Genomic DNA, 26283 nt, shown 5'->3' on the forward strand with positions numbered 1-26283 from the left:
TCCAACCCCAGCATTGAGGGAAAGGCAAGAAATGTTCCCAAAAGTGTATGTGGGGGTTTTTCCCCCTGTTCCATCCATTCTTAACTTCTGTGCTTCTGCAGCCAGGCCACACCCCTCCCCATATCTGAGACAAAAATAAAAACTAGACAGTCAGTTGTCTGCAGATGCCACATGTTTATTAATCCATTCTAAAAAAAAGGATTACAGCATTTTTATCTTGCTGTAGTACAGAATAAATAAAGCCATAAAAATAAAAACATGTGGTTAGATATTTTTGTACTGGTTCTACAAAGAGTTATATCTGCAAATAGAAAAATATAAGAACCCTTGTTAATTCATGGCTCAGTGGTTATCAGAGAAGGATGAACCTGGAAAAAGACTGGGAAAACTCTTGAGTTTGACTGCTTATCCAATGCTACTGGCAACCTAGCAAGATACAGCTTTGGGAGGAGGAGAGACAACACAAGGTCAGCAAACAGGTGACCTTGGCACAAAAGGGCTGAGGTTTAGCTTGCTCTGTGGCTTATGTTTTGTTAAAAAAACCAATTAAATTAATTTCTGTCCTACTACTCCCAGCTTCCCAGAGAGAAGTCCAGTCTGCTTTAAGGTCCTGTTGCAGAGCTAAACCCTCCTGCATTGGCCTTGTCAGCCAACGACTGAGCCAAAGGTCAGCTGCAGAGATGGAATTCAAGGCCACCATTCACTGCAGGACACCTTTCACTGCCACACTGGACTGGACAGGGGTCATGGGGCAACAGGAATGGGAAAACATCTCATTAGACACTGGGCAGCCAGAGGTGAAACACCTCTGTGCCCAGGGAACTGATGCCAGCAGTGGTAAAGTTCCTAATTGCACGCACACAGTGGTACCCCACCTGAACCACGCTGCTGACCCCAGAGCTGCTCAGCTGAGCCATCACAGCCACAGGATCTGACCTGAGCCCATCTGGCACCCACAGAGAATCCTGGCTCCTCACACAGAGGTTCAGGCAAAGCCACTTCCTATCTCTTTCCGAGTTCTGGTTTACATGGACACAGTGGTGCAGAAAATAAAAGGTTCAGCTTTGGTCACTGACATAAAGCCTGCTCTGGACAGTCACATCAGTTCAACAGCCTCGTGTGCCCCATTCTCCTGCTGGATCATACAGCCAACTTTATTGTTGAAGAGACGAGCCAGACTCCCCTTCTGGGAGCTCCTGCCCTGCACAGACCTGTCCTTCTTCAAGCGCCGCTTGTTCCTCTTGCATATGCCCCGGATGTCCCAGACCCGCAGAGTGCCATCGTGGGAAGCTGTGTACAGCAGCTCGTTGTGGATCTGGAACAACAGGGTCACAGCACAATCAAACTGTCAAAAATCAGAGCAAACACAGCTTGAGCCCAGCACTTAAGGCCTGAGCTCCTTGCAAGAGCCAGTATAAATTATCACAAAAGCTGCTGAAGTGGGATGAGACATTACCAAGTCAGGACTCATTTCTCAGCCACTTCACAGAGCCATAAACAGCAAGAGTTATTAATAACCCAGACCCTCTAGAAAAGCAATGGAGAACTAAACCCAATGTCAGAGCAGGCTGTGGCTGGGTATTTCTGCACTGTTTTCAGACTGCTGGTTTTGATGTTGAACTTAAGGAGACACCAAAATCATCATCAGTGGGCAGCAGGGGTTCAGGAATGCTTTCTTTCTCACTTCCCCTCTCTCTTTGCACTAAATTATAGGTACAATTCCACTGCTGTGGTTTCATTTCCCTTATGAACCATTTGCTGCTATTGCTAATGTTTCCATTTGCCCTTGTCCTGCCCTGGAAGCCAGACATCAGTCTTGGTGATCTTCCTGTATCAGTCTGTCCACCCCATGGGTGCCCTGTAGTTGCCTGTGTGTGCTGTGACAGTGAGCATCTCCCTGCCTTACCTGCAGCACCACACAAGCATCACACCTCTCATCCAGCCCTCATTATTAGACCTAAGATCATCTTAAGGTTGCCACTTCTCAGTCCTCTCCCCTTTTTTTTTTTTTTTTGCCCCTGTACAGTTGGAAATTCAGTTACAAATAAGAACACAAAGCCAAGCTTTGGTCTTGTCAATACTTGGGGCTGCCCAGGGTGGTTCTATTAGGTACTCCCCAAACACATCCAGATGCCCACCTGCTGCACAAAAACTGCCCAGCACCAGGAGGTTGCAGTTTAAGATCATCCAGCCACTTGCTAATTCAGAAGAATATACAAGAGAAAACTATTTACAACTTCATGTGCTTGGGATCAACTGCAAAAGGAATTTTATCTCCTCTCTTTTTCTTTGGACTGTCAGAATTACCAACAATGTCTCCCATTGTTAATGAAAATCTCCATCCTGCACACAGATTACACTGAGATCCCAGTGCAGGGAGATGCAGATCCTCAGGGTGGCTGCCCCATCCATGGAAGTGTTTAAGGCCAGGTTGGAAGGGGGCACTGAGCAACCTGGTCTAGTGGAAAATGTCCCTGCCCATGGCAGAGGGGGTTGGAATGGGGTCCCTTCCAATGCAAACCCCTCTATGATTCCATGGTCTTTGCATGGCCACCAAGGATTACTAATTCCCCCTGCTGTAACTATTAAATGCCAGTGTCATTTGAGCCTAGACATTCTGCAAACAATATTAACTTTCAGTTTTAAGCCAGTGGCAGAAACCCTTCCATTTTCCTGGCAGGATGTGGGTCAGATATCACTCCTGAGCTGTTTGGGGATGCCATGCCCCCGGGTGGTTTGGGGGACAATGCTATAATTATGCCTGCATAAGGCAGGAACTTCTTTTCCCCTAAGAGCACTGCAAACACTTATCAGTAGTGTCTTGTAATGGAAAGGGTCTCATGAGGCTGGAGTCCATTCTGTGCCCCACACAGCATCAGTTCATCTGTCTCAGTTCTCATGGCTGCTTATCCAGCCTGACCTGAAAAAACCCCGATCCCAGACATGGGGCTGTCCCTGAGGGCTCGTTACGTGGTTTCACTTATGATTATTTACACGCTTTTCTAAAATTACATACAGAATATTCAAGTATTATGCTAGAACATCCAATCCAAGACACACAGAACAGTCAGCCACACCAGTTCCCACAAAACAAATGAGGGAGCAATCAAAGGGAAGAAACCTCACCAAGAAACCCCTTCCTGACCTGGATACAGTTGATGATGAACTTGTGTCCTCGGAAGATCTTCTGCAGGACTCCACTCCTGGAATTGAAAGCTCTTGCACAGGCATCTCCACTTCCTGTGAACACTGACACACAACCACACAGCACAGCCAGATGTGAGCAGCCACATGAGGACAGTTCATACAAGTTCAAAAATGTACCTAAAACCAGCTCCCAGGGGGGCATGACATACCATTTGGATTCTCTCCTCAGACAAACCAGATCATTTTGCTGACCCCAGCATGCTTGTTTTGAGTTGTATTTTTTGAAACACTGAACTGATTTAAACCTGAAGTGCCTACACACATCAGCCTTTCACTCTGCACAAGTTTCAAGTATCTATTTCTGCTCTTCTCTTCCACAGCTATTTCCCTGCCTATAATAATTCTAAGCAGGCAATTTATCTCAAGTCTGGTTTTAAGGATTTCCACTCAACCTTTCATTTGTTTTACCAGAGTTATTTACAGCTTTCCATTCAGTACTCCAGTGCTTCCATTACTTCTGCTGCTGCAAAAGGGGCAGGGCTGGGGTAACTAAATTGAGCATGACCAGGAATTTTGGCTATTCATCAGGTTTCCTTAGAGCACCTTACATGTTCAAAGAACAATTTCTCAACACTTCAGGATCTTCACATCAGATTCCCAGACTGCTGCATCCAGGAGCTGTAAGGCATTGTTAATATTTAGATTTTTGTACTTAGCAATATGCCCAAAAATGAGCCCATTCATGTGCTCTAAAGGCTACAAACTCTCTCGATAAACACTTCCCTTCAGTTAACCCAAACTCCTCAAGTTTTTCTAGACATAAATATTTCAGAGCTGCAAAAAGCAATATATTCACTGCTCCCTGCATTTCATGTCTTTGTAAAAGCCACTAGCATGGGAAGATTTTTACAAAACTGGTGTGCCTGAAGCCAACAGATTCCTTATCTTTTAGGAGAAGTCAGGAACTGAATCTCTAAAGAGAGGTGAAAAAATTATCATGGTTGTAAATTCAGGACTACAATAACAGATGAGAGAACTGACTATGTACTGCCATGAGCTTTTTAAATTCAAATTAAACAGCAGGGAGCTGGGCACCTCCTGGGTGCACCTCCAAGAAACATCTGGATGTGGAAAATCAATGTCACTTTATATGGGCCACTATAATTCAATTTCCAGCAGAGTCCTGAAAAAGCATCATGTCCCACTCTGCAAATGAGTAGCAACAAAGTAAAGCAGGGAACAGGTACTGATTTTTTCCCAGTGAATGGAAATCACTTAATTCTGTTACAGACATGCAGAGAGTAGGAACCAATTAAGAGCTGTTGTCACTATGCAGCTGCCAGTTTACTTCAGCTGCTGCCATCAGAATCTCCCTTTTGACAGACATCCTTTATGTCTTTTGAACTGTCACTCTGGATTTAGGAAGTCTCTCTCCACCTCTGAATTTCAAAGAAGAGCTGTTGATCTAACCCAGATTTGGCATTTAAATACTTACTTATATATACCACCTGTGAAATAAACAACAACAACAAAATAAAATTAATTTTCATTTTTTACTTAATTTTCATAGACCCTTGGGAGAACAGTTTTGAAAGGTTCCCCTGGAGCTTTTGTAACATGAAAAAAATATAAACCATGTTAAATTTTAAACGGCTGTGCACATACTTTAAGAGAAAAATAATCAACATATCATTAAATAAATTAGATTGAGAACCAGCTGTAATATTCCCTATGCTATTAATTACACAAGCAGACTGAGGAAAGCCACTGGAAACACATTCTGATGATTTAATGCTTAGTTTTCACATCTTTTTGGACTCCCTGTATACTCTAAAGTGATTTTGGAAACAGACATGTATTTTTCCTCTCTTTCTTCTACTCTGTTTTCTTATTTAGACCACAAACCCTTTGGGGCAATGAGCCTTTGGGCTCTGATCAGAGAGAAAGCAGCAGAATTAAGATCTTCTAACAGAAAATTACCACTTCATGGCTATGATTTTCTTTCATGTTCTTGCACTAGTGCAAATGTGACATAAACCATAACAAACATAATTTAAATAAATTTTTCCACATTTTTGAAAGGCAGTTCTGATCTGTCCCAGGTGAACAGATTGTATTTTAAGCTACACTAGTTCCAACACTGGTATCCAGTTAACATGTCTTTATAATTCTAATTCTAACAAAATTATTAGATACTGTGGAAATCAGTGATGAATGCACCACAATAATGCAAGCACTCATAGTTTATAAATTAATCCTTAGGGAGAAATTTCCTCTTTCATTAATTAAAGTGCATATCATGCATTCAAACAAGTTCCTAATATTTTTCCAGAGCTTTTTTTCCTACCCTTGAAGTGGAACAATTTGATACTTCCTGTTTGACACTTTTAGTATTTTTGCATTTTATTTAAAACAAGATCTTAAATAATTCTGTAAACTCTTCTATCACACTACCAGGATGTTCTTTGCAGGTCTGACTAAATGCAGCAATACTGTCTGCATTTTAATTCCAAAAAAGAGTGTTGTGGAAAAATAATGTATGTGTATGGCAGGGACAAGGTGGTAGAATGAGGGGGAAGAGAGAGAAAGCTGCAGAGCTGATGGAGGTGGCATCAGATAATAAAACTTTTGTTTGAGTTAAAACTTCCTTTGCTTAACAGTTTGGTCAAGTCTCTACAGGTTGCATGAAGAGTAGGATCAACACTGAACTGTGGAAACCCAGGGCACTGGGAATGTTTCCCTGTCTGCTCTGGGGTGCCCTGACCCCCAGGGGAGCACTGACTTTGACCCTCACTCATGGAGAAAGTTTCCTAAACTTCAGAATAGACCAGAATCCACTAGGGTGTGAAGTAGATTGTACAGAGTAGTGTAGGTGGGAAATTTAGGTTTTAGGATTTTTAGTATGTAGTTTTTTAGTATGTAGTATGTAGGTTTTAGGATTTTTAGGATATTTAGTATGGATGGAAGCAAGATGGAGGGCACAGGGTGTCATCCTGGGCTTCTTCTTCATGCTTCTTCTTCCTCCTTCTTCAGGGGTTTAGGTGGCATTTTGTAATAGGGTGGAAAAGTCCCCATTGCAGGCTCTGTGGGATCAGTTATTGGATTAAAAGGGAAAATAATCCAGGTGTCAGTTCTTAATTGGATAGTTTAGCTTTAAAAGACCTTGGAACAAGAGATTGTTGGCCATTTAGTGGTGTTTTCCAGTGCACTGAGCCCTGGTGTGGACAGCGTGCAAAACTCTAGATGAGATCACAATAAACAAGAACCTGAAGACCAAAAAGATCCAGTGGGTCTCTCTTTCCTGACACAAAACCACCCCAGGAGGGTCTCCCCCGACAGGGGAGCCCCCAGCCAGAGTCCCAGAAGTCAGGGAATCAGCAACAGGAACCTGACACTGAAGAACTGCAGCTCTGGAGGTGTCATTGATGAAGGAGACAATCCCTGTCTCCCACCCAGACATTCATGTTCAGCACAGGATCAGGCAAACACCAGCTTATTCACCAGTCTTGACAAAATCAAACACCAGTCTTGACAAAATCAATGCTTTGGTTTGTGTCTTTATCATTAAAAGGGGGAAAACACACACACAAAATCATCAGTACTTTGTCTACCAGTGATCATCCCAGATTACAATTTCTGGTTCATTTCCCTTGCTCTACCTGCCTGCGTCTTGGAGCAATAATAACTTGAAGGTGCAGTGTAGGTTCAGACCCTGTCCCCTTCCATTTCAGCCTTCTAGCCAACTGTGGAAGCTGAAACCAGCAGAAATGACAACCTGCAGGTAGGGGAGAATGGGGTAATTCTGCCATGGAGGTGAGGAGAGCTGCAATAACCATAAATTACAAATAAATATTTTACTGGAGAAAAGCAGTGATGTGGGACTCATGCTGAAAGGAAGACCAAAACAAGGTTTCCTGGCTAAAAGTCTACCCCTGGGCCTAGTTACATGCTAAGTTTCCAAACATAATTAAGAAATCAGTTCAGTTACTGGGTTATAAATGTAGTCAGGAAAGCATGGTGCCAGACAACTGCTACTAAACTGTGCAGGTACAACTCTGCTAACGTGCACCATCTTGCATCTGTCAGCTATTTATCACCATCACACTGAGGAGCTGCCAAAAGAGAGATCAAGGCCCAGATAGCAACCACTCATTTAGTGTGATGTGTTCACTTCAAAGCTGAAGGGAAGAAATCAAAATCAGGAAAGAGCTGTGAATGTCTAGGTTAGCTTAAGACAGCCATGGCCATCTCCTTCAGGGTAGGAGAGGAGAGAAGTTCTTTTTTGGGAAGCAAGTGAAGATACATCAAGTCAAATACCAGAAGCAGGGTAAGACCAGGATGACACAGAGAGGTTCACTGATCAAAACAGAGGTGCTGTCTGGGATCCCAAACCCAGACATGCAGAAGGAAAGCCAGCACAGAGAGGGATTTAAAGAGGGAGGTTTGATGGTCAGCATGTACTGTTATGTTAGCAATAGACACTGATGGACAGAAACCATTGTAAACAGGAGGACTGAAGGTAGGACAGCTGAGGCCTGAGCATTAGTAAGGTCTGGCTGCTAAAGGAAAATGATTTGGGGAACAAATCCACAAATGATAACAGATAACAGGTAATGACCTTGTGGAAAATGAGTCTAGGAGATGGTCAGAACCTCAAGGGGAAGCCTAACTGAAGGAGCAGTGAGCATCTGAGGTGTGATTCTGGTTCAGGATAGGGTGTCACACAGAGCCTACAAGGCAGCAGAGAGAGGCACAGGGCTGTGTGTGCAGCAGCAGCACTTGCTGTCCCCAGCACACAGCAGAAGCAGGTGACAGACACCAGACTAGTTGAGGTTAAACCACAGAGACACAAACAACCATACAGCTCAGGATTTAAGCCACATGCCTTGGTAACAGAAACAAAACAACTGCCCCTTCATTTGTGAGAAGAGGGAGTGGAAAACAGAGGGAAGACCTAAGCTTCCCACATGGAGTGCTGCAGCAGTTTGGTATGGAACGTAAACATGCCAGAGTCGAAAAAAACTGAAAACTTCACAAGCGTTCAAAATTATTCTCCATTAACAACCTTCAATCCACCACAAATATGGAAAAGGAGACTGGAGAGGGCTGGAGAACACAGGAAAGGCAACTTACAGATGCCAGCATGGTATTTCAAAGTGCTAACGCTGTGCTTGTGAGCCTTGTAGGTCTGGATCCGCTCCCCAGTGTCGACAAACCAGCACTTCACCGTCCTGTCCGCGCTCCCCGAGTACAGGTGACGATTCACCAGCTGAGGGGAGAGAAAACCACATCAGCAAAGGCCTCCCAGGCACCTTTGTGAGAGTGCTGCACTGAAGGGACCCATCCCAAGTCACATTTTCCAACTCAGAGAGCAACAAGCTGCACCTTGAAACAGGGGAGTGGTGAGCAAGCCAACCTTGAGTTCTTCATAGTCGCATCTCTCATTGACTTCTGGGTCTTAAAAACAGCCCCCAGCTTTCAGAACATAAAGGCTTAGCCCATCTGCTTGTGCCAGCAGGCAGGATTCCAGGGAGCTTAACAATGCTAACCCTACATCCATAACCAGTTATATTACTAAAGCCTCAAAAACCCCCCAGCAGTGTTGTTTCTGCAAAGCATATTTTACAAGAACTCTTACCCAATTGTTACTTTTTAATTACAAAAAAAAAAATCAGAACAATTCTGAGTAACACATTTTTTTTAAATGGTAAATTAAAATTCTACACACCATAATCCAGGGTTTATGTTTAGTATGATCACTCTGCACAAGGACAGTATTCAGAAACACTAACTCTTGAAACTGTTCTGTATCTGCATTTCCACAAGTCTTTTTAGACTGTTATTGAATGATTAAATAAGTAACTATCCTGACACAGGTTTTTAAACACCTTCAAGCAGATTGTCTTCTGCTGTGTGCTACCTCTCATTGCACCAGTCATCCTGCACATTGTGAGAACTCACTGGTGGGGAGGATGGGGTTTGTTCCACATAGACAGGACAGAAAATAACGAAAGGAAGGATTGCAGCTGGGGAACAGAGACAGAGAGAAAATAACTGACCTGTGCAAGACTAAAAACCAACCAGTTCACAGTAAACAAGTTACACAAAGCCTGGAACCTCAGCAAGGAAAAAATCCATAGTGCATAGAAAAATCTGGCATTCTCTGTGTAAAGACATCAAACTGAAGGTTTTCACAGCCAGTGTTATGTAGAGCCCAACTCCTGCTGAAAGCAGCCAGTCACTCCAACACCCAGCTGTGGCTCAAGGGAAGTTTTATGGACTTGCAGCAGCCTCTGTATCAGAGGGATGGAGAGACAGGAGGGAGAACCCTGAGCCCCCACCAAGAAGTGGAATTTCCCCAAGGAGTAATGAATGGTACCTTGTTTGTCCACCAGACACACATATCAGAAGGTTTGAATGACCAGCAGTGCACAAACCCCTGATGCTTCTCCAGTATCTCCAGGAAATGAGCAAATGACAAATCAACTTGTGGTCTTGCTTGTAGAGCACTTTTAAGGGTTGGTTTTCCTGCCACCTTGGTCCCCACTCTTTGCACACTCTGTATCTGTAAGCTTGGAATGGTCATGCTTTTCCATCTCCACTCCCAATCCAAAAAGGAATGACCCCGTTCCCAAGAGGCATCAGAAGTGAGCTTTGTACAAAACAGCATTGTGTGTGCTGTGTTACAACATGAAGCAAAAGGTATTTTAAGATATGAAGCACTACAGGGATGGGACTGTGATAACCCACACAAGAAATGTGAGCAGGCAGACCAAGAGGCTCCCTTGCCACAGCTGCCACCAGCTCAGCTGGAGCAGGACATCCCACACTTCCTCCCAGCAGAACCTGGCCCATGGGAGAGATTTCACAGCTGAATGCCAGGACCTTGTAAAGCACAAACCACTTTAAAAAGCCAGCAGTACTTTGAAATGTCACTTCCTATTACTTTTAAGCTGTTTTAGCAACAGCATTAATGCTACATCTCCATGAGGAGAGAGAACGAATGGCCAGCAGCACTAACAAAACCAAGAACCACAAGTTAGCCTGAGGAAGGACTTTTAAATTTCAGTCTCTCTTGAACAGGCATGAAGAGAATTGTCATGTGCACCTGCTAAATGGAAGAGGATGCTTGGGGTTAGGATCCTGCGGCGTGGTTTGTGGCCAAGTTGTTGCATTTCTTTTTGAGACATCTTGCTAGCAGCATCAACCCACCCACTGAGCAGGGAAAAACACTAAATTATAACCTCCCACAGGTAAATGCCATTCTGCATTAATGGTACATTAGGTTATACCAGTTCATTTCTACATTTAAGTGGGTGTATCAATGAACAGGAGAGCTGCAGCTTACCTAGATTTGCTAATTTGTTAGATACAAAAATGTTTGAAGTTATGTAGGTTTACTCAGGTAATTTATAGCATCAGGATTTTAAGAGCCTTAGAATCATAGAATGGTTTAGGTTGGAAGGGACCTTAAACATCATGGGCAGGCACACCTTCCACTACCCCAGGTTGCTCCAAGCCCCTTCCAACCTGGCCTTGAACACTTCCAGGGATGGGACAGTCAAAGCTTCTCTGGGCAACCTGTGACAGGGCCTCAGCACCCCCACATGAAAGAATTTCTTCCCAATCTAAATCTACTCTCTTTTAGTTTAAAGCCATTTCCCCTTGTCCCATCACTCCACAGCCTTGTCCAAAGTCCCTCCCCAGCTCTCTTGGAGCCCCTTTAGGCACTGGAAGGGGCTCTAAGGTCTCCCTGGAGCCTTCTCCAGGCTGAACAACCCCAACTCTCTGTGCTTGTCTCCATAGCAGAGGTGCTCCATCCCTCTTCATCATCTTCACAGCCTCCTCTGGACATGCTCCAACAAATCCACGTCCTTCCTGTACTGAAGACTGTAGAGCTGGATGCAGCACTGCAGGTGGGGTCTCACAAGAGAAGAACAGAGAAGAATCACCTCCCTTGACCTGCTGCCTGCACTGGTTTTGGTGCAGCCCTGGCCAGGATTGGCTTTCCAATGTTTGAGATCCGGTGAGGTGGTCAGCACATGAACCATCTCAATTAAATTCAAAGCCTCTGTGCTGCCCCATGAAACACTTCCATGCACCCGCCTACCTTCCTTCCTTCCTCCCTCCCTTCCCTTCACCAATTTAAGCACGTAGTACAGTAGCACAGGATTCTCAGTCTTGCATGGGAAAGGAAGTATTAACAGGTTAAACAATCCACCAGATGCCACAGACAGAGCCTGCAGCAGAGCCAACAGCAAAACCCAGGGCAGGCTCTGACTGTCACACAGCCCCTCATTGCCATGGGATTTTTATAAAACAGCATGAAATGGCTGTTAGTGAAGAAAGCCTTCAAGAGCTCTCAGCTCAGGCTGAAGTTGCAAATCAGATCTGTCTTTAGTGATATGATAGGCATAATCTCATCTAAACTGGTTCACAACTCCACAGCTAAGGATAGCCCCCTTACAGTCACTGTGGTCTAGGGCACAATTCCTCTCATCCTGAGGCACATCTGAAACAGATCATGCCTTAAAACTCACTATTTCCCATCCCCAACAAGGACAACCTTCTCAGCTGTGGCCAGAATCATTCAGGTGAGATCACTCCTTCACTTGACTAAATATAGGTCTAGCTTGCAATTCCAGCCTAAGCTGCAACCCTTCAGATATCTGCATTTACTCTGTATTGAAAATAATAATAATCATCACTTACTGTTCCCCCAGCAAAAGCACCTTACAAGCTGGCCCCACACTCTGTGGTTTCAAAAGGTTTAGCAGACACAGTTACATATTCCAGTCTGTGTCTGCCCAGAGAAGAGGTGACATTTCTAAAGCTGTATTTTCCTTGGCTGGCTTTTGAGCACTTGCTTCACTTTGGCCAGCTGCCCAACAAAGCTCCTGACCACAGAACACCATGGCCAGGCAAGGACACCTGCAGGAGAGTGGAAGACACAGAACAGCTTTGCAGCTCAGATACCAATGGGCTGAGTGGACATTTCAAACCCACGTAGCTTCAAAAACATTAAAAACCTGATAAAAGTTTGATGCCCAGTTCTAAAGCCTCAGTCAAACAGCAGAAAAAAAACCATTGCATTGATATTTGCAATTCTGGATTGTTAATTTTTCTCATGAGAAATTTTGCTTTGAACCAGATGGAACACTGACACGTGAATGGAGAAAATTTGTCTTAATCCTCAACCCAAAATACTGGACATGTAACTATTCCTTGAAAAAGTTCAGTCAAACTGCTTGTGAGTTGCAGAGTAATAGCAGTAGCAGAAGAGTAGTTGTAAACACTCTAGTAGTTACAGGTCTCATTAATAAGAAAAAACTTTAGTCGTAGCCCACAAACCCACCAGAATTTTAATAAAGAACAAATTATCACGTCCAGGGTTGGTCTTTCAAGAAAATCGTAACCCTATTGCTTCACAAGCTTGGCTGAACTGCATAAATGCAGCAGCTTTAGCCAACTTCTACCTGTAAAAATGCCAAAAAATATCTGCAAAAGAGCTGTTTAGCAGATATTTCAACCTTATAGGAATGGACTTTGCCCTCCCAATTAACCCTTGCTATGAGAAACAAGTTTTGGAGAGCCAAGGAGAGGCAATTGATTCTCCAAAGAGATTTGGACACATCCTTTTGCTGAGGGTCAGTGCACTCAGACTGGCCCTCATGAACTTCAGGATGAGTTCATATGAGCAACCACATACCCCACCACCAGCTTATTCTTCTTGTGGGGGCCAGTGTTCCTACAATCTGGAATTTGGGTCTTCTGTTCACAGCCACTTCTAAGTCAAGAATCACCAAGCGGGACCAACGTCAAGATACAACTATGTAAGCCTTGGGCTGAGTTAAGAGTTTCAGGATCCCATTTAAACCACATCCATTTTAATGAGCTAACAAACTCCCTGTGGCCAAGAAATTGTTGGGGTTTTTTCCTGAGAATCCATCTAAAATGAGCTCTCTGGGCTGGCTGTTAAGAGAATGTTTTTCAACTTTTTTTACTGCAGTGCAAAGTGATGGCTCCGTGTTTTGTTCTTACAGGTGTTGTACGCCTTTACATTCCACTCGTTCACATCTTCATCCTCTGATGCAACAAATACAAACACAAACTGCAAAAAATATGTGAATTTAACTGGTGTGGCAAGAAAACATTTCTGTCCCCGTGATCACAACAGTTCAGCACATAAACAGAGTTCAGGCAGTGGCTTTGTTCAAAGCATTCTTTTCTTCTAGTCAGCTTTAAAAGGCAACTGAAGGGAATGGTCCAAACAAAGGAACTTTTGCAGGAAAACCAGAAGCAAGTCCTTGCCCACTCATGTTCATGTTCTTCAAAAGGGAGTTTTCTTGCAAGAATGTTTGTAGTAGGATCCAAGCTAAATTCCAAGCTGGATCATTTCTCTCTGCCAGCTTTTGGCAGCACAGTTTTGATAAATACTCAGAGGCAGAACAATCAGCAATGGACAAAGCAATCCTTGTGATTAAATAAGTAACTATTTTGTGAACAGTTTGCAAAGCTACTTAGGAGAGACATTTAGAAAAACACACACAAGTAAATATTTAAATCAGGGTTATTCAGCCTATTGCAGGCAGACACATTAATGAAAATGCATATTTGATTATTAATTGCAAATACTGGTCTCTAGCCAGGCCTGAAATTTTAGTGGAAGAATGAGCATGAGCTATGTGGTTACACTCAGCCCACCCTTGCTTTTTCCCATCACTTCCTATAAAATCTCATTATTGGCTCTTATATGAAGAGGGAGCTCCCAAAACAGCTGCTGTACTTTGTCTGCCAAGCTATCAACACACTGCAGGAGGAGGAGAGTGAAGAGTTCTGGCTGCTCCACTGTGAGTTACCTTGCCTGACTGGGAAAGTCAAGCAATCAATGCTGCCAAAGCACCTAACACAATTCCCACAGCAGATAGAAAGTCTCCCAGCAAACCTCTCTCAGCCCAATTTAAATGGTGGAAGGAGGAGAAAAGTGGCATTATGAGAAGCTGCAGAAGCCCTTTGGCAGCAGAGCACCTGAAGGGGGTTCAGCTGGTCACCCTCACCAGCCTGACTCCCAGACAGCAGGACAAGGCTGGAGAACAGGGCAGCTCAAGCTCATCACTCCCCTGCCCAGAGCCACCAAGGACAGGGCACAAAGGAAAGCCCCAAATCCACCAACACTTTCTGTTCTGCCATGCTAGATGAGAGTTGTTTCCAGGCTCCTCTACTTACACTACCTGACAACAACACTTCAAAGGATCTTAGAGCAACAAGGGAATGTTCAAAATCTGAATCTGTCTGTAGCATCACCCCTCTGCTTTCCACACACCACCACTGCAGGAAGCAGGGTGGAAAACATGGGTGTGCTTTATGGCTATCTACCCAGAAAACTCCCCCAAGAAACTCCAGGAATTTCCATTCACTGCTCCAGCAACACTATTGGTGTTTACTGTAAAGCAATGGGAGATGGCTGGAACAGGCCAGACATAATTTGCAGCAGTTCAGAACATCCTGGGGCATTCCCATCAATAACAGCTTTTTAAAGTTGGGGAAAATATGGTCTCAATATCCAAATTTTTCCTGATCTATGTCCAGGATGAGAAATCACACTGAGCATTTCTCAAACTTTTTGAAAGGTCATCCTCCCTTAGGGATCTTTATTTTAATAAATAAAATGAAAAGAAGTCTTTATTTTTCTTTCCCTTTTTTTCTCCCCAGACAAGCATTGTACCACCCAGAGAACAGGTAACTGCCTTCAATTGCTGGCACCAACTCAGCTCCTCCAGGACAGCAGAGTGAAAATCTGATGTAATGAGCAGCTCACTGCTGCACTGAAGAAAATGAATTACTGTCAACAATTAAAACTTCTGGCTACTGTGGGCAACTCACAACTACCTCCCAGTCCTTCCTGACCCAGGGTTTGATGAATACAATCCTAGCTCATTGCCACAGATTCCAGCACTGTCACTAGGAAGCCTGAGGCAAAAAAGGCCCCAAAAGCTTTCTGAGAACAAAACAAAAATAAAAACCACACCTCTATTCAGGAAGTTTCCTTTCTGTTGAAACATCTTTGTACAGATTCTGGTGATTGACCCCTTTCTAAAAGAATACCATGTGGGCTGTGCTGAGTGGCAGCCAAGTGGAACAGAAGGGATAGTGTTGAACCCAGAAAGGCAGAGAGGAATTAGGAAAGATGGACAGCCTAAAGCTATTCACCAGCAGGGACTGCTTAAGCTGGGATAAGTTGGAGAGGCCTGGACACTAAATGCTCTCTGTAGGGGCTGTTTGTACCTCAGCTGGACCCTCCCAGCCCCACACATTAACTGGTGATGAGAGAAGAGAGGGGCTACCAGTCACTCCAGAAGATTTGGCCAGGACTGCTGCCAACACAGTCTTGGCAGCAGGAGCAGTCTTGTGTACTCTGAATTATTCAGGTTTTCCAAATAGATGTATTGGTTTTGCTTTTCTTCTCCCCTACAAGAAGTTCTGTTTGTTTAAAGCCATTGCTTAACTCTGTGCTCACAGGCATTGCTCATTCCTGAGCATTCAAAGGGCATAATTGAATTTCCCAGGCTTCTGGGAGAGGGTCAAGCCAGCTTTGTGTAACAATTTTAGCAAGAACCCAATTAAATTAAGGCAAGCTCTGTTGTTGCCAATCTGTGCCTTGGAGAAGGGTTACAATTAAACAACAAAACATAGCGTGACACTAAGGACAGCAGCAGATTTACTTCAGCATCCTCAGAGTACATTACCACAATATCATAAAAACAAGATTTAACACCAAGAATTTACCCAAGCAAGACAAACATTACTCCAGGGCAATATGATATTGTGTGAGGTTTTTTCCTATTCTTTTCTAAAAGTGAAGGAAAACAGAATTCCTTCAGTATTCCCAGGTTTTTAGTCTTCTAGTGTCAGCTGTGACTATCTTATTTAGAAACAAAGGCAACTTTTATTAAACAGCTATTAAAGATACATCCTGTAGCCTCTGCAAGGGGAAAAAAAAAAAACTTATGGACAACAAACACAAACAGGGAGAGCAGGAAGAAAAACTACTGTCATAAACTTCAGCCAGACACATCCATGTATAAACATTTATGCTGACCTGAAACTGAGTGACAGACCACCATGTACTCTCTTTGAATGCACTATCAGCATTTTCTGGTGGATAATGAGCTTGTGGATAACTATCATTCCCCTCTTGCTTCATCTGCCTGACCTCCTCCTCTCCCCCCTGCAATGTTAACAAAGTTGGCAGCATTCAACAGAAAAATACTGCAAATAGAAAAACAGAGTATAGTTTTTCAGATCTCATTACATTTTTTTTTCTCTCTCCTCCATCATTTCCTGATTTCTCTCCCCCATGCTCTGCTTCTCTTTTCCATTTTTCTTGCCCATTTTCTTGTCTTGGCCATCTGTTTCTCCCTTTTTTTTTTCTCACATCTTGTCTGTGTGGTCTTGAATGTAGGATTTGTTTCAGCTTTATGCTTTCCTATTACCTTTTGCCCACAGTTTTGGGTTGAGTTTTTTGAAGTTATCTGGTTTACAGAGTGTTTTTCCCCTCCCCTTTTTAAATTACCTGACCCTGTGTTACTTGCTCAGGTTATTTTCTTTTCAAAGTCTGGTGAGCCTGACTACACAATCCCACTCAGATGAACAGTGCTGTCAGCACACCTACCCATGAGTTCCATGACCTAGTGGAATTTAAATAGATATTCAGCTAGAACTTAGACCAGGACAGCCACCAGAAGCTAAGAGGAGATCACTGAGTGTTTTAGAGAAAGAGGGTTTGTCTCAAGACCAGAGAGCACTATTATTTTGCTATTATATAAATATTTAAGCTCATCATTTATAATCTGTCTCAGAAGAGCTTCTTTATGAATGAAAAATAACTGAGACTGACATGAGTTAAGACATAGACACCCAAAGGCCTTCAAGGAAGTCTCTGCCCTTACCTCTAGGCAAATTACTGATCCTTGGTGCTCTTTGAAGACTTTCAGCTGCTCTCCAGTGACAATATTCCAGGTCCTGATGGTGTAATCCGTGCTGCCAGAGAACAGCTCCCTGTTTGGTGCATCAAGTATAAGGCATAAGACGGCCCCAGTGTGTCCCAGCAGGGTCTGGTAGCAGCGCCCGCTGGACACCCACCAGACCTTCACAGTGCAGTCCGTGCTCCCTGTCACCAGCAGGTCCCTGCTCACTTTCTCCTCCTCCTCCTCTTCCTCCTCCTCTTCTTCCAGCACATCCCTGGAGGAATAGTGAGCTAGGGTCAGCACACAGTTCCGATGGCCCCGGAATTCCTGGATTTGTTTCTCCTTGTCCACGCTCCAGCAGCGGGCTGTCCTGTCATAGGAGCCACTGAAGAGATAGTCTTTAGCAACCAGGATTCTGCAAAAAATAAAGGTTGTGCATGTGAACAGTATTGTTCTTTTCACATAACCATCTTTTGTCACAATTTCAATGCCAAGTACCCCAAAGTATGAGTTACCTTGCCTGACTGGGAAAGTCAAGAAATCAATGGTGCCAAAGCACCTAACACAATTCCCACAGCAGCATGAACATAACATCTTTGGCATTTTTAAAAATCTAACGCTTCCATGTTTCTACTTTTAAAATTGAGATCCCTCATTCAAGTACATTGATGCAGATATTTTTACAATATGGCATTGTAACTTTGTGCATTTTGTTTAGCTAAAATTCCTTCCAGCAAGGAATATGAACTTTTATAAGTTATATATAATACCTGGAAGTTTGCTTTGTTGTTTGGTTTGTGTTTGTTTGGGTTTTTTTAAATTAGCTAATTCTTGTCAGTTATTCGTTAATATTTCTTTAAAAACAGATCTGTGACAATAGCTTGGAATCAAAACAACCACAAAACAACATTCCAGGAATCTGAACTGTAACTGACAGTGTGCAAAATAACCATCTTTCCATCACCAAATAAGGAGAGTGTGAGGAAAAAAAATACACTTAATTTCACTTAGCTCAGGATCTCCAAAAAGATAAAGCATAAGCACTCCTCTTATTACATAACTGAGGAGCAAACCAAAGATTACACCTCAGGAATTCAACTTCCTGGGCCTTCAAAATAATGAGTTGTAGTTGCACAAACATACAAAACCAGAAAACAAAATCTACAGTTCATATTTCCAAACCAGAGATAGGAAACATCCATAACCTGCCTTCTTTGTCAGGTGAGCTTTGTCCTCTGGAACCTTTCAAACAGGCAACAAAGTCATATGAATGGGGAACACATTTCCCATTTGCTGATTCAAGCAAAAATCAGGCCTGTGCCAAAACACAGAACCAGCCTTCCTAACTATTTACAGAACCTCACTATACATCATATGTGTTTTGAGTTTAGAAAGGAACTAAAAAGCCCACACGCCCACCAGAAAAGAAATGTTAAAAAAATACCAATCTTTGACTGCTCTATTTGCCATTAATTAAATCCAGTCCAACTATTAATAGGCACTTTAAATGGAAAGGCCAATCAGCCACACACAGTATATTTATTATTAAACTTCATTTGACCAAACAGGAATGATAATTACAGAAAAATCCCTGACTTTATCCCTCTTGCTGACACAAAAGCTCGACAGGATGTTTTTAAACCTATTTATCAGCAGCATCTGTTATCAATTGGATCATTTCTTCTGGAATTTCATTCCTAGCCCTGGATTCCATTCCCCTGCTGTGTGCCTTTCATTTCTCTCCTATCTGTGTCAGCAGTGTTGCTAGAAAAACTAATCATGGCAGCACAGAACACGAACTCAGAGGTTTGCACAGCCCCTTTTATGAGTGCAGGGATGGGGAGCTGCAGGGGAATGATGAAGTGTGTGATGGCAGATGACAGGGGCACGAGGGGAGAAGCCTACCTGTTGACAATTGAAGTGTGGCCTCGGTAAATGGCCAAGCACTGCCCGGTCAGCACGTCCCACTTGCGAATGGTGTGGTCAGCGCTGCACGTGAAGGCAGCCTCGTTCTCCAAGTGGCAGAAGGTGATGTAGCTTTCATGTCCTAGGAATAACGAAGGAAATCAGTCACTGTGTGTGCAGAAAGGACAGATCAGTCCAGCTCTTCTCCTTAGCCAAAAGAAAAATGCAAACAAATGTAGCAAAACTCCAGTTTTAAATGCACCGCCGTGCTTTTCATGTTTAAAGATTTGTGTAAAACGCAACCATTGCAAGTCACACCAGGAAATTTCACTGATATCAGGATTAAGTGAAAGAGTAAAACAGTGCAGTTTAAAGATTTGTGTAAAACACAACCATTTCAAGTCACAGCAGGAAGTTTCACTGATATCAGGATTAAGTGAAAGAGTAAAACAGTGCAGTTCCACCAAGCAGGTAAATCAAACAGTGTTACAAAAATGTAATGAGATAGACTAATATCAATATAATAAAAGTCAGACTAATGAAGTTTGAAACCAGTAGAAAAAACAGCTTATTTTTTAATTTTAAAATGTTTTTGCTTCCTTCTTCTGGAAGCAGGGAGAAAAAGGCAGCATTTCAACCCAGCCCACTGATTGTCAGGACACAGTCATAAATCAAAGCATGAAACTCTGAAAAAATGACCTGAGACTTACCAACAAGTTTGGTTTCATTGTCCAGGCAGAATGAAAAGCAAACAAAAAGACATACCAAGTAAATAGCCAGCCAATACTTTCCCCCACATGACTAAACCCCACAATTTTCCAAGTATAAGTATACCTTTAAGGAAAAGAAAGGGAGGGAGGGAGGATTAGAGCACAATTGTTTACACAATATGTAGAGTACACAAGGATTCTACAGTTACAATAAAAACAGACACAACCACTGCTTTAAAAATGTCACACTGACAAACAAGGCAACACCAAAACAGAGGAATCAATATTACCACCTCGAGCTTTTGCTGCTGCTTAGCAAGATGTGTCATTTTTCTATTGTAATATTAAAGGCATCACAGGTAAAAATCACCTTAGGATTCAAGTCCTAGCTTCATCCCAGATCTCTTGTGTGAAATTGCTGTCACCTATCTAATCATTGGACTATTATTACCCTGCACTCTTCTGCTTTAACATTTAGACTGTAAGCTTTTAGGAGCAGAACTGTTTCCACTTAAGTCACTATTACAAGAGTGACAGTTATGGCTCAAGTTGGTTGGCCCTACTGTGACTTAAATACTATTCTTTGAGAAAAAAAAAGAAAATAAATAAATGAAAGAAGGACAGTTGTGATTAAAGAGAGACAGATGGACAAAGGTATTAGAAAAACAGAATGTTGTAAAATAAAGAGATGGTAAAAAAACTGAGGGAAAGCAGGCTGCCCAGTAAAACACTGTTTCACTGACTGCAAAAAACAGATTTCAGTACAATTCCTGAAGTTTAAAAGCCTTGTTGTAGTTCAAAAGCAAACCAGAATCCATGTTACAAACATATGGCTTGTTTCCTCTAAAACAACTTCATCAGATGCCAAAAATTAAACAGATCACCAGGGCTATAAGCAGAACTACACTCGTTCTCCCATATTTGTGAAACTTTTTGCAAAGCAGCCTGAATGGATCAGGTTTCAATCACTGGGATTTTTCTCATAGCATCATGTAATCCAGCTCTGAGATCAAAACAGCATCTTGGTTACTGCACCAAAGTCTGCCAGGCAGATTTTAACCATCAGTAATACTTGACCCACACACAGGGTGCCAAAACCCCATGTGGCAGACAAGGTCTGGTGCTGGTCTGGCCAAAAGCAGCCACCACACAAGTCTGCTGGTTGTGCTGTGGTGGAGCTTGAAACTGCATTAGAGATACAGGTTTATCAGTAATTATAGCTTGTAAAATTAAAATTGACATGACAACTGTGTGCATGCATAATTATAAAATACATACAATTATCTGATTTGACTGGCAGTTCACAAACCACCCAGCCCAACCTTCTTCAGAGTTTACCCCAAGCACTGGCAGATTCCATAATAATGAATGCTATCCAATACATTTTTCTTTCTAGTTTAAAGGGATTTCTTAGCCTAAAGCAAATGCAGTGAGTTTTCCAGAAGCTAGAACCATGGCAGGATGTGGGGAAGAAAGACAATACTCCATAGTGAAAAACAAGCAAGCAAGCAAACAAACAACAAGGAAATCACAGCAATGTGATTTCTTCTTTGGAAGAAAAAAACATTAGAAATTCCAAATTTAACAGCTTCTTTTTTTTCTGTATGAAAAGAACATCAGTGGGAATACAAACATCTTTAGCCCACATCTAGACTCTTGCATATCCACTGTCTCCAGTTTTTTTTCTTTTCAATTACTGACATGCCAGTCTAAGGATAATAAATTTTTCTTAAGATGCAAAATGAATTCAAATTGAAAAAGCCCAGCAATTAACATTTCTGTGCGTCAGATGAGGAGGGAAAACAGAAGTAACCTATTTAGCAAGGTTCCTTTCCAGACTTCTGGGTCAAGAGGTTCTAAATAAAGACCACCTGGAAATGAGATGATTAAAAGGACCAAAAAAAAAAAAAAAGAGAGAGAGAAACAAAAAGTCAGTATTTTTTCACAGGGTAAAACAGGGCTTCCAGAAAGTGACATAAGTTAAACTTCGCACACCCTGAGATAAAAGGATCCGTGCATTCAGCAGCGCTGGTAACCTGTTTTGGGTTGAAACAGCTCCTGCTTAACGCTGCTGTAACAAACACCAAAACAAAACCAGCGTGATTTTGGCTGCCCGGCAGGGACTGAACGAGACCAGAACACGCTGTGTGGCCTGTGCCACTCTCAGACCCACAGCCCAGGCGAAAAGCCGCTACCGTACCTTGGAAGTGGCCGTGGCACTGGCTGTCGGCGGTGCTCCAGAGCCGCGCCGTGCCGTCCTCGCTGCCCGTGAGCAGCCGCTGCCCGTCGGGGCTCAGGCTCAGCCAGTTGATGCCGCCTTGGTGATCCGTGCAGACCTTCACGGCCGAGCCGCTGTTCCCCATCGCGGCGCAGATCACGGCAGAGCGTGGTGCTCCGGACCTCCGGCCGTGCCCCACAGACCGGCTTCTGCCATTACCTCAACTGCGAAACATCAGCGCGGCAGTCCGGGCTCTGCACAGAGACACAAAGGGGGAACGGGGGAGAAGAGGGCGTTAAATCATTTCATCCCCCCGCGGCTGCATCGCTTCCCCAGCCAGGGTGAGCTGAAGCACTGAGCGCTCGTTTCCCCACAGGATCCCAAGCCCCACGGCGGTGGATGGGCGTACAGGCTGCCCGCTGTGCCCGCTCCATGGGCATCGGGGCGCTTCCAGCCCCTTGGGGGACTGAGCCCGGGCGGCGGTACCGCTACCTGGTGCCCTCACCGAGGCTGCTGCTTTTTGAGCAATCTTAGCGCTGACTGTGGGCACGCTGAGGAGGCGACGCCTCCGAGAGGGGAGCCCGGGCTCAGGCGGCCCCCAAAGCCCCGGGCTGCCGCCATCCCTCCCGCACGGTCCCGCTACATCTCGGCACTCACCGCCCCGGGCACGGCTCCGCCGGAGCGATCCCGCACTCCTGCTCCGGGCAGGGGGAACCTCCTCCCGCCAGGGCACCGGAGCCACGGCCGGGCCGAGCGCAAGGTCCCCCCAACCGCCTCCGCCCTGCGGGGAGGCGGGAAGGGCTCCCGCCGTGCCCCCTCAGCCCACCCCGGGGCGGGCCCTCACCCCCCGCCCCAGCCCTGCCTCCATTACCTCCCGCTCCACGTTCGAGCCGCTTCCCCCCGCGGCGGCCGCCTCGCCCCGCCCGTGCAGCTTCCCCGGTGCTGCCGCTCTGCGCCTCGTCCTCCCCTCCGGAGGTGCCCGGCAGCGCTGCCCCGCCGGGACGGCCTCTGCCTGCAGCGATTCCCCTTGCCGGGCAGCGGCCTCGCCGGGGCTGCAGCCGCCCGTACCGCAGTTCAGTCTCCCGGCGGGGCGGAAGGGTCTCTCCGGGCTGGGGTCTCGTTAACAACCGCACCGCAGCCGGAGCAGCCCGACAGCACCCCCGCATCGGCCCCGGGCTCGTCCCGGGGGAGGCAGCGCTTCTGCGGCACCTTCGCCCCTCAGGATGCCCGAGGGCACCGGCATTTCCTCCCTGGCTTCTCCGGTGCCTCCCGGGGGGCGCAGAGACTTGTGCTAGGAGCTGGGCTGAGGGAAGCCATCGCCTTTTGTTCCTCTTCTCGCCCCTCTCCCTGGGCGAGCTCCTGCCACGTTTCGCCTCAGGAGCCCCAAAGCCGCTGTCTCGCTTTGCCCCCACCCGAAGCTTTTGGGGCTCTTTTAATCAGCGCAGCCCCTTGCCCATCCACCCCGTGGGCCCGGCTTTGGCGGTGGGACCCAGCTTTGTGCTGCCGCACACCACCTGGCTGTGACAACATGGGCTGAAGGGTTCTGTCCCACTGTGCTGCAATTAAATGTAGGAGGGCTGAATCTCTTGGGAAAAGTAATGTGGAGAGGCTGAGAGCTCCCAGCAAGGCAGCAGCAGGGTCTGAGGTGGATTCCCCTCACAAGAAAAGGGAACTGCTGCTAAATTGTAGCTAAAAACATGCTGGCAGGGGTAGGATAAATCACAAAACTTATCAGAAAAGTACTTTTTTTGTGTCAAATCCCCATCCCCCTGGCTCCATTTCACATTGTTGGTGCAGTATCGGGGTTCAGCAGATGCTCACTGACATTAATGAGGCTCCAGCCCTGCTCTGGCATGAGGTGCCCCAGCGTGTGGGCAGGACACAAATGCGTGCGTTCAATGGATAATTCCTGGGATGTGTTATTTTGCACAGCACGTTCTGGCAGAGGCCAAACAGGACTAATATGTCACACCCAATGCAAACAAGGGGGTGATCCCGATTCAGCTCCCAGTTACAGCCATGCAGCCGTGAAGAAACTTGCCAGACAGAGCTGCTGGGCTGCAGATTTGGGTTTTGTGAGGGTCAGGTTGAGCCCTGTGGTTTATGGGCCCAAGCCAGCTCTTTTCTGAAGACAAACGTTTCCACACAACCCTTGTGCATTCAAGAAATGACCGAGAAGTTCTGGTGTGAGACGTGAATTTTGTGTTTCTTCCCTCTGAAAATCCCATTATCCGTGAAAAGATGTTTTTTGGACATACAAGCCTGGGAATCGGGTGCTCTCAGGGAGTGTCCCTCACCATCTGCTTGTACATCTGTCAAATCCACTCACAAACCCCTGCCCAGAGTCCTTGCTTGGGAAACTGTAGGATAGATTAGCACTGCTTTTTATTTTCCTGTGTTTCTGTGGTGTGAATAAAAGGAAAAACTCAGAGGGAAGGGATATTTTGTTAGGTTTCAAGCAGGTCTGCACATTTTAAACCCACACAGTTTAAATCTCAAGGGGAGGCTGAGCTAGAGGGGAAACCCTTGGCCACAGCTCAGCCATGTATCAGCTGTGGGAGCAGAGGGTGTGCTGTTCCTCCCCTTGCTCTTTTTAAAGTCTTTTCAAGGTTTTATATTATTATTTCAAATTAATATTTCCCTCCTGTGGTGACTAATGAAAACATCTGAGCTTTTGAATGTTTTCATGAATATTTATTCATTTTCTTGAGGGTTTTTAAAATCTTTTTTCAGTTGTTTTTATCTGCCTGAATTTTAGGTATGTTTTCTTTATTGTATTTGTGTTCTTGTGGTGGGTTTTTAATTGTAGGACAATAAAGAAAGTAAAAGAAAGTTACCTGCTGCTTGATTTTGATCCTCAGGGCCAAAATCCTGCAATTAATCCTCCTTCATCCAGACAGATGTGTACATACACAGATGCATGAACTGCTCCTAGAACATCCAGGCAGTGAAAAAACCTTAAGAAAGGTTCTAGATGTTTATGGCTGGATTCATAATACACAATTTGCAGGATCCAGTGTCTGTTGCTAAGTTTGGAGCCAAGTTTTGAGTCTTTAGGCAATTATCAGAAGCAAAGGAAGGATGCAGAGCTTGGATCAGCTACACTGTATTTTGGAAGGGGAGAGGGATGCCTCTGCCCTTCACCATGGATTATGAGAGGGGTCCAACATGAGAAGGTTCCAAATTCTCTGCAATTAAGTAGAACAATTTGAGACTTTTATCTTCACATCATACCTTCATTCCACCAAAGGTTCAACCTGTTCTCACATCTCTGACCCAGCAACAACACAGTACAGGAAGGCACTTTATTTTCCACACACACAAGACAGTAATGATCAGGTGCAAAATCCTCTGTGAATCCTCTTCATCCCAAATTATCTGTGCTTAGACTCACTTGCCAGACCTTCAGAAACACAGCACAGGCTCCTAGAAATTAGTAAGTCAGTATTTACATCACTATCTGCACTGATATAAATGCTGAAGAACATTTCTCTTGAAAATATTTCAGTAATGCTGCAAATGCTTCCAATAATGTTATTGCTGTTGTTTGTGGAGGAAGGAACACAGGCAACTCCTCCATATCCACCTCCCCCTCCTGGGGCCTTGGGTATCTGGATGGTCTTTGATGGACAACAAAGGTTCTTTGTTCTGTCAAAGAAGCAGAGCCAATAACACCCCAAAGAAGTCAGCACAGAGAGCTCGACCAAAAACAAATGAATAAAGTGTGCAGCAAAGCAAATTATCTTTATTAGAGAATTAACCCCTCCCATCATCCCAGCCCCTCCTTCTCTAAAGAAGGGCCTGTCCAGCTGCCAGGGTCTTTTCTCTCATCCATTCTCTGCTTCAGGCTGTCAACCTCAATCACTTTCAAAATTGCTGATAATTAAGTATTACCTTGTCCTTCAGTTTGGAAAATTGCAAAAGGCAACTAACTCTCTTAAAACTACTGTCAGGGGCCTGAAAGATTTATAGTGGCACATCCTGCATGGTTCCAGCCTTGGTTGGTTTTTTTGATTCAGCCACATCATTATAGTCAACAAGAACTACAAACAAAAGCATGTTACATGGTGTCTCCAGAGGGAAGCTCCTTCACTGAGCAAACTACTCTAAGAGAATTTCCCTGCTAAAGTTAAATTTGATTTAGAAATCAATCCAGTTACACTGGTACAATGTAAATAAAATTTAACCTTAAATAGATTTAAATGTAGTTTCTACTGGTTTGATTTAATACAAAATATTATCAGCATCTAAGTGGCTTCACTTTGCAGTAAAAATTGACATTGGTGAAGGCAAATTAAGTTTACATGGGTTCAATTATCACCATGGAGCAGATGTC

The 26283-nt window shown here is 44.4% G+C and overlaps 1 protein-coding gene across 4 annotated transcripts; it reads right to left on the bottom strand.

Annotated features, from left to right (window-relative positions):
• Positions 1-154: 154 nt before the first annotated feature.
• Positions 155-23059, bottom strand: WDR86 (WD repeat domain 86). Of its 4 annotated transcripts, XM_054632797.2 has the most exons (8): positions 22605-22758; positions 21930-22201; positions 19020-19161; positions 17290-17529; positions 17097-17205; positions 8281-8416; positions 3146-3249; positions 155-1315 (listed from the first exon to the last, which is right to left on the bottom strand). In XM_054632797.2, the coding sequence occupies exons 2-8, from the start codon at positions 22090-22092 to the stop codon at positions 1097-1099; spliced, it is 1113 nt and encodes a 370-aa protein (XP_054488772.1). In that variant the 5' UTR covers positions 22093-22201; positions 22605-22758; the 3' UTR covers positions 155-1096. The 4 variants fall into 4 exon arrangements, with proteins under 4 accessions (XP_054488772.1, XP_077044862.1, XP_054488767.1 ...); XM_077188747.1 differs by lacking the exon at positions 22605-22758 and adding an exon at positions 22819-23059 and having other exon boundaries at positions 17097-17529; XM_054632792.2 differs by having other exon boundaries at positions 17097-17529.
• Positions 23060-26283: the final 3224 nt, after the last annotated feature.

The sequence above is a fragment of the Agelaius phoeniceus genome, chromosome 1 (genome assembly GCF_051311805.1).
Source record: "Agelaius phoeniceus isolate bAgePho1 chromosome 1, bAgePho1.hap1, whole genome shotgun sequence".
Classification (NCBI taxonomy): domain Eukaryota; kingdom Metazoa; phylum Chordata; class Aves; order Passeriformes; family Icteridae; genus Agelaius; species Agelaius phoeniceus.